General features: G+C 34.4%; 1 protein-coding gene across 3 annotated transcripts in view; it reads left to right on the forward strand.

The window, feature by feature from the left end:
- The window catches only part of KLHL4 (kelch like family member 4), a 147,790-nt gene that overhangs the window by 55,286 nt on the left and 83,487 nt on the right, over window positions 1-9,017 (forward strand). Inside the window, exon 2 of one of the 3 annotated variants that reach the window (XM_023531197.1) lies at window positions 3,760-3,782. The exons of the other annotated variants lie outside the window; for them this stretch is intronic. Within the exon in view, the coding sequence (XP_023386965.1) occupies window positions 3,760-3,782 (23 nt within the window). The remainder of the gene's footprint in view (window positions 1-3,759; window positions 3,783-9,017) is intronic. 3 annotated transcript variants of the gene reach the window in all.

Genomic DNA, 9,017 nt, shown 5'->3' on the forward strand with positions numbered 1-9,017 from the left:
AGAGATCTCTTTAGCTTGTAGCTAAGGTGTTTTTATCTTGATTTCCAGTAGGTGACGTCCAAGCCTGTTGAATCTCTGCTTTGAGACTGATAATGGCTTTCTTTCCTGATAAATCTTCAGGTTCATTAATATAATCCTTGCCCCCATACCATCAATGGTACTGATAGTAGATTTTTGTTTCAGTCATGTTTGTTCAAACTCCCCTGGGGCTCTGTGGTACTAGATCTGGGAGGATATTGGGTGGAGGGAGGCTGTACTCGTAATTGATGCGTGGAGGTTGCTACCAGTCTTTGTGTCTCAGCCTCGTGCTTCTCCACCGTGGCTGCTAAGACCCAGCTGTTGACCCTTTGCACTTAGTTCCTACTCTGTTTTCTTCCCCGGTCCCTGGACTTTGCTGCATGGAACTTGCAGAACTCTCAGGCAGAGCTTTGTGGGGAACTAGCCATTGTTTCTCCCCTCTCTCTCCTCTTGCAGGGAGTTCAGACTGCAAGAGAGTCAGACTTTCTGCTCCCCCCAATCTGCTCCCTGACTCCCACATTTCTGACCTCTGGAAACTCTTATGCACAGATCACTCATTCCAGTGTATTTGTGTGTTATTTGTTGTTTTAGATGTACAGTTTATTGTTATTTCAAGAGGAGAGATCCAGGAACATCTCTTACTATACCATGCCATCATCATACAGCTATTTTATGTAGAATTTTAATGAATAGTTTAATATATGTGCTCAGATATGTAGCTTTGTATTAATATTTTCCGAATATTTTTATTAGCCCTAATTTCAGTGTGCGGGACTACTCAGTAAGTACATATTTCCAGTAATATTTAACCTGCATCACTGAATGCTTAAAGGAAGATTTCCAACAATAATCTTTGTTCTGTCCATTTCTTATGAGCCTATTTTGAATGCTGAGGAGTTCCATGGAGACTTGTATATTGTACAACACTATGTGTATTTAAGGACGTGTTATTTGATTACTTTTCTGTTTTCTTTAGTCTGTTTGAGGCATTCTGATAAGAGAAGTGTAGTTGTGTTAGGAGCAATTGAGTTTTTCTTTTGTCTTTGTTTTTATTTCGGTTTTCAGTTATCAATCACATGTTCAATTTCTAATGTTTTTTTATTTTATAGAAAAATCATTTTTTAAGTTAGTGATATTCATCTGAAGTGTTATTTAAGGACAAAATACTATAAATACCTTGTGCACCAAATTCACACTTGAATTTTAATATTAAAACACATTTATTGTGTTAGTATATACACATATATTCCAGTTCCCTGTTAGCTGAGAGAACCTAGTAGCAATGACACCCAGTAACAGCAAGCATATGTAGTACTCAGATGTTGATTTCTCCAATAATAAAACTATTGCTTCTTGGACAAATGGCTGATTGTACACAAGATAAGTAGGGTACTTTCTAATGTCAGAAGGTAAGAAAGTGTTAAAAATATCCCCTCGATAATTGAGTATCTCAAAGGGATACAAGAGCTAAATGTAAGAGCTCTCAATGACCAAAGCTGGAACATTTTAAGCAATAAAATTAGTGAATTTATATTGGATTATAAGCCAAAGTATAAAAGAAATATCCATAATTTGATACTGATATAAAAGATAGTTGAATGGATAGATGATAGATAGATAGGTAGATAGATAGATAGGTAGATAGATAGATATAGATATTGCAAAAGATATGTAGCCCATGAAATAGAATTCAAAATAATTTACGTTACTGCTCTACTCTCAAGGAAGTGGAATATAGTGTTCCACTCCTTAAGTGTGGATTGTATATAGTGACTTTCTTCCAAAAATAACAGAATGGAATGGGGACAAAAAGAGTACCTTTACAGTGAAAAAACTTGACAAACTCTATCTCAACCAGGTAATCAATGTTAATATCAACAGTGTTTAGTCACATTGTCAGAATGCACCCTTACTATAATGTAATGAGAATAACATTTTACCTCTGTGATCTTCCTCCCCAAAATTCATAACCTTTGCCTAATTATGAGAAAAGATCAGTCAAGTTCCAATTTAGGAGTATTCTATAAAATATCTGACCATACTCCTCAACATTTCCAACATCATAAAAAATAAGAAAAATCTGAGAAAACGTCATAGCCAAGAGGATCCTAAGAATACATAGTGACTAAATGTGGTATACAGATGTCATATTATAAAGTTGTACACCTGAAATTTATATAATGTTATTAACCAATGTTATCTCAGTTAATTTAATAACTATAAACCACTATAAACCACTAATATTATAAATCACTCTAAGTTAAAAAATGTGGTATCTGAATAAGATTTTGGAATAGTAAAAAGATATTACACAAAATGAGTGCCCTTTAACAAATGATTGGATAAAGAAAATGTGATATATATATATATATATATATATATATATATATTACTCAAACATAAGAAGAGATGAATTACTGCCATTTGCAACGACATGAATGAATCTTAAGATAATCATATTAAGCAAAATAAGTCAGACAGAAAATGTTGAGAACCATAAGATTTCACTCATATGTGGAATATAAAACAGACACAACAAACAGAGACTCATGGGCATGGAATAAGGATTAGTGATTACCAATGGGAAAAGGGGGAAAAAAAAAAAGGGAAGGGTGGATGGGGAAGGTAAGTATATGATGATGGAAGGAAATTAAACTTTCAGTGGGGAACACAATACAATATACATATGATGTATTATGAAATTGTACACTTGAAATTATATAATTTTATTAACCAATGTCACCCTAATAAATTTAATTAAAAAATAAAAGATAATATATAGTAATATTTAGTCACTGAAATTTAGCTTGACTATTAAATCAGCAATTACATATTAATTCTATGCAAAGTATTGTATCAAGTGCATTTTTATAAAAATAATTAAATATAGTTCCTGCTTATAAAGGCTTAAATACTTAATGGTGGGGTTGACATAATAAATATGGTGGAGTGAGAGACTTTCCCAGATCTTTCCCCTTGAAACAACAATAACCTGAACATTTAAACTCAACAAAAAACATCCAAACTGCACACCAGCACGTTTGAGCATAGGATCTACTCATAAGAGCTAACACAGGTCAGAATCCCAGGAGTCAAGAGGTAAATTGGGAGAAACAAAGAAGCTGCCTTTCAGAGCTGGAGCACCTTCAGGAGGAGGGAGAGGGGAGAAAGGGCTGGCAGGTTCCCTGAACAAACTTGCCTGGGAGAGCAGTGAGCTCCTCGTGGCTGGCGGAGGTCCAGACATGAGGGCAGAAAGCAGAGAAATGGGGAAGACAGAGAAGCGGGGACAGCAGAGAAACAACAGTTTAATTTTACCAGCAGTGGTTGCAAAATGCCAAGTTGAGCTGCAGCCTTCATCCTCCAAAGCAGAGGGCCCCTCACCCATAACCGCCATGACCTAACATTGTAGAGCCCCAAAGATATCTCAGCAAACACTACCTAAACTGTCACTAACACTGACAGAGACTGAGACCGAGGGTAGCGAGCATGATTAAACATCTATAATAATAATTTGAAAAAGACCAGGTTAACATTTTATATAAAGTGGGGATCCAAGAGGATTAGATGCCACCTACGGGAAACCAAAAGAAAAAGGCCTTCTTTGCAACAGGCTAAAAAGAGACTTTTATATAATAAATCTTCTTTCAGGAAACAAAAGCAGAATGCACTTCTATTAATGCCCAGGAAGAAAAAAATAGTGCATTGAACACCATGAGCAACTAAGGTGACAAGGCACCTCAGAAAAAAAGAAAAATCTCCAGAAAGTAAGCCTACAGACTCAGAAATATGCGACTTAAATAACAGAGAATTCAGGGTGTTACTTCTGAAAAAACTCTATGAGTACCAAAACAATTCATATCAACAATTTCAGGAATTGAAAAACAACTAGATGAGCAGAATGAGATCTTAACAAGGAGACCGAAACCTTCAAAAAGAACAAAATGAACTTCTGGAAATGAAGAACACACTGCAAGAGCTGAAAAATGAAATAGCAAGCTTGGGAAATAGAGCCTACCAAATGGATGAAAGGATCAGTGACATCGAAGACAGAAATCTAGAAATAAATCAGAAGAAAGAAGAGAGAAACCAAAGAATGAAAAATAATGAAAGAGAAATACAAGAACCAGCTGATACCATCAGGAGAGGAAACATAAAAATAATGGGCATTCTCAAAGGGGGAAAAAGAGCAGGGATTAGAAAGCATTTTCAGACAAATAGTTGACGAAAATTTCCCAAATCTAAGAAATGAGCTGAAGCTTGGAAGTCAAGAATTCAACAGAAACCCAAATTATTTCAACCCAAAAAGGACTTCTCAAAGGCACATAGTATTACAATTATCAAAAATCAATGACAAAGAAAAAATTCTCAGGGCAGCCAGGGGAAACAAGAGAGTAACTTATAAAGGAAAAGTCATTAGATTATTGTCAGACATTTCAGCGTAAACCTTACAAGCCAGCAAAGATTGGAATCAAGTATTCAAAGTATTCAGTAAAAAGAACTATCAACCATGAGTAATGTAGCCAGGAAACTTCTCCTTTAGATATGAAGAAGAAATAATGACTTTTCCAGACATACACAAATTGAGGGAATTCTCTACTACGAGGCCTACACTATAGGAAATACTGAAAGGAGTCAACTCACCTAAAATAAAATGACAAAAAAAAAAATACATAAGTATGAGTAAGGCGAGTAGCAGGCTGAAAGAAGCAGAGAAGTACAAACCTTACTAAAAACAAGGCATTATAAGCTTAAACAATTAGAAGAGATGTGCTATAGTAAGATGATAATGAACGTTCAGCATACGTAGGGAAAATTACTATGACAATGACTAAAAAGGGGAGATTCAAAGATACAAATTCTAAAAAGATAATGGAGATAATACACACATCTGTGTGTGTATTATCTCCATTCGGAAATAAAGCACATAACATAAAACAAGAAGGGACAGAAGGAAAGTGCACAGAACTCCCAAAATAAACAAACAAACAAATAAAAAAGACACACAAAGAAAAGGAAGCAAAAGTAACACTGAGCTACCAGAAAGCAAAACATAAATAGTTATAGAAAAACCTCATATTTCAACAATCACCCTAAATGTAATGGACTGAACTCACCAATAAAAAACACAGAGTTGCAGATTGGATCAAAAAACAAAACCCAACCTCCAGGAGACACATCTCACACCGAAAGAAAAATACAGACGAAAGTGAAAGGGTGGAAAATGATATTTCAAGCAAATGACATTCAGAGAAAAGCTGGAGTAGCAGTACTAATATCAGACAAAATAGACTTCAAAAAAAAAAACGTAAAGAAAGATACTGAGGGACATTTCATAAGGATAAAGAGAATCATACACCAATAAGACATAACACTCATTGATATCTAGACTGCCAATCAGGGAGCCACAAAATGTATAAACAATTACTAAAAAACTAAAGGGAGGAACAGACAAAAAACACTATCATATTAGGGGAACTAAACAAACCACCATTGGATATGGACAGATCATCCAAACAGAAAATCAATAAAGAAATAACATCCTTAAATGATACATTAGTCCAACTGAACATAATTAACATTTACAGAGCCTTTCATCCCAAAAGAGCTGCTTATACATTCTTCTCTATTGCACATAAGACATTCTCAAGGTTTGGCAACATACTGGGACACAGAGATAGTCTCAACAAATATAAGAGGGTTGAAATCATACCGACCATATTCTATGCTCATAATGTTTTTAAGCTGGAGATAAATTATAAAAGAAAGTGGGAGAAACCATAAATACATGAAGATTAAACAATATGCTACTGAAGAATGACTAGCTAAGAGAAAAAATAAAAAGAGAGATCAAAAAATACATAGAATGAATGATAATGATAGTACAACATAGCAAAACTTTTGGGAAATGGAAAACGTGGTGATAAGAGGAAAGTTCATATCATTACAGGCCTATCGAAAGAAACACGAGTGAGAACAAATAAACAACCGAATGCTTCATCTTAAAATAAATAAATAAATAAATAACTAGAAAAATAAGAACAAATGAAACCTAAAGTCAGCAGAAGGAAAGTGATCGTGAAAATTAGAGCAGAAATAAATGAAATTGAAAAGATAAAAACAATAGAAAAATAAATATATCGAGGAGCTGGTTCTTTGAGAAGGTTAATAAAATGGACAAACCTCTGGCTAGACTCACTAAAGAAAAAAGAGAAAGGACACAAATAAACAAAATCATGGATGAAAGAGGGGAAATTATAACTGAAATCACAGAAATACAAAGGATCAAGCAAGAATACTATGAAAAAGTATATAATAACAAATTTAATAACCTAGAAGAAATGAACCAGTACTTAGAAAAATACAGTCTTCCTAGACTCAATTAAGAAGATTTGGAAAATCTAAATAGACTGACCAGCAGTATGGAAATTGAAACTATCATCAAAAACCTACCGAAAAAGTAAAATTCCAAGACCAGATGACTTCACAAGGGAATTCTACCAAACTTTCAAAGAAGATTCAATACGTATTCTCTACAAACTCTTCCAAAAAATCGAAGAGCAGGCAATACTTCCCAATTCATTTTATGAGGCTAATATTACTCAGATATCAAAACCTGTTAAAGATAACACACAAAAAAGAAAATTACAGACCAATAACTCTTATGAACACAGATGCAAAAATGCTAAATAAGACACTAGCAAACCGAATATAGCAACATATTAAAAAAAATTATACAACACGATCAAGTGGGCTTCATTACAGGGGCATAGGACTGGTTCAACATATGCAAATTGATTAATGTGATACACCACATAAACAAATTTAAAAATATGAATCATTATGATCATATCAATAGATGCAGAAAAAGCCTTTGACAAGATACAGCACACATTTAAGATGAAAACACTTAACGAAATTGGTATAGAAGGAAAGTACCTTAACATAATAAAGGCCATATATGACAAACCCTCAGCCAACATTATACTTAATGGTGATAAACTAAAAACCTTCCCTCTAAGATCAGGAAAAAGACAAGGCTGTCTGCTATCTCCACTGTTATTCAGTATAACATTGGAGGTCCCAGCGAGTGCAATCATGCAAGAGAAAGATATAAACGGCATCCAAATAGGAAACAAAGAAGTCAAACTGTCACTATTTGCAGATGACATGATTCTCTATATAGAAAATCCTAAAGACTCCACAAGAACACTACTGGAAACAATAAGCAAATGCAGTAAAGTCTCTGGATACAAAATCAACGTTCAAAAATCCATAGCGTTTATTATACTCTAATAATGAAACATCAAAAAGAAGTGGAAAAAATAATTTATTTTTCAATTGCAACAAAAAATAAAATTCCTAGGAATAAATTTAACAAAATATGTGAAGGACCTATATAATGAAAACTGTAAGACCCTATTAAAATAAATCAAACAAGACATAAAGAAATGGAAAGATATTTCGTGTTTTTGGATTGGAAGAATCGACATAGTTAAAATGATCATATTACCTAAAGCATCATACAGATATAATGCAATCTCCATCAAAATTCCATGGGCGTTATTTAAAAAAATAGGAAAAAAAAATCATCAGATTTGTATGGAAGCACAAAAGACCTCAAATTGCCAAAGCCATCCTGAGAAAAAAGAACAAGGCTGGAGGCATCACTCTGCCTGACTTCAAATTATACGACAAAGCGACAATAATCAAAATGGCATGGTATTGGCAGAAAAACAGACACACGGAACAGTGGAACAGAATCAAGAAGGCAGAAATACACCAATGTTTATGTGGGCAAATAATTTTCAACAAAAAAGCCAAAAACATAGCGGAGAAAGGAAAGCCTCTTTAATAAACGCTGCTGGGAAAACTGGAAAGCTACCTACAAAAGAATGAAACTAAACAGTTGTCTATCACCACACACCAAAATTAACTCAAAATGGATGAAGGACCTGAATATAAGATCAGAAACAATAAATTGCATAGAAGAAAACATAGAAAGTAAACTCAAGGACCTTGGACTTAAAGGCAAGGGAAGTCACAGCAAAAAATAAATGAATGGGACTACATTAAACTAAAGAGCTTTGTCACAGAAAAAGAAACTGTCAGCAAGGTAAGGAGACAATCATCTGGATGCAGAAGATATTTGCAAGCATCGCCACTAATAAGGGCCTAATATCTAAAATATACAAAGAACTCAGAACTCAATAATAACAAGAAAACAAATGATCTAATAAAAAATGAGCAGAAGACCTGAAGAGACACTTCTAAGAAGACATACAAACGGCCATCAAACATATGAAAATATGCTTAGCATCACGAGCATTAGGGAAATGCAAATCAAAATCACAATGAGATACCATCTCACAACTGGTAGAATAGCTATAATCTACAGGAAAAGTAATATCATGTGTTGGAGAGGATGCCGAGTAAAAGGAACCCTCATACACTGCTGGTGGGACTGTAAATTTGTACAGTTCCTATGGAAAATAGTATTGAGGTTCCTCAAAAAAACTAATTGATCTAATATGATTCAGCAATCCCTCTAGTGGCTATTTATCCCAAAGACTTGAAAACCCGTATCCAAAAAGATATTTGCACACCAATGTTCATAGCTGCATTATTCACGATGGCCAGGATATGGAAGTATCTGAAGTGTCCCACGATAGATAATTGGTTAAAGAATCTATGGTACATATATATAATGTAATATTGCTCAGCCATAAGAAGAGATGGAATACTGCCATTTGCGACAACTTGGATGGACCTTGAGATAGTCATGCTAAGCTAAATAAGTCAGACATTCAAAGTTGATAAACCGCATGATATCACTTATATGTGGGATATAAACCTAAAAACAGGACAAACAAGCAGAGACTCATAAACATGGACAATAAACTAGTGGTTACCAGTGAGATTGGGGAGGAAGGAGTTATTTGGTGTAAAAGGAATCAAATATGTGGTGCCAGAAAGAAATCTAACTGTGGGAGGTAAACACA

This window comes from Pteropus vampyrus, unplaced genomic scaffold (assembly GCF_000151845.1).
Source record: "Pteropus vampyrus isolate Shadow unplaced genomic scaffold, Pvam_2.0 Scaffold63, whole genome shotgun sequence".
NCBI lineage: Eukaryota > Metazoa > Chordata > Mammalia > Chiroptera > Pteropodidae > Pteropus > Pteropus vampyrus.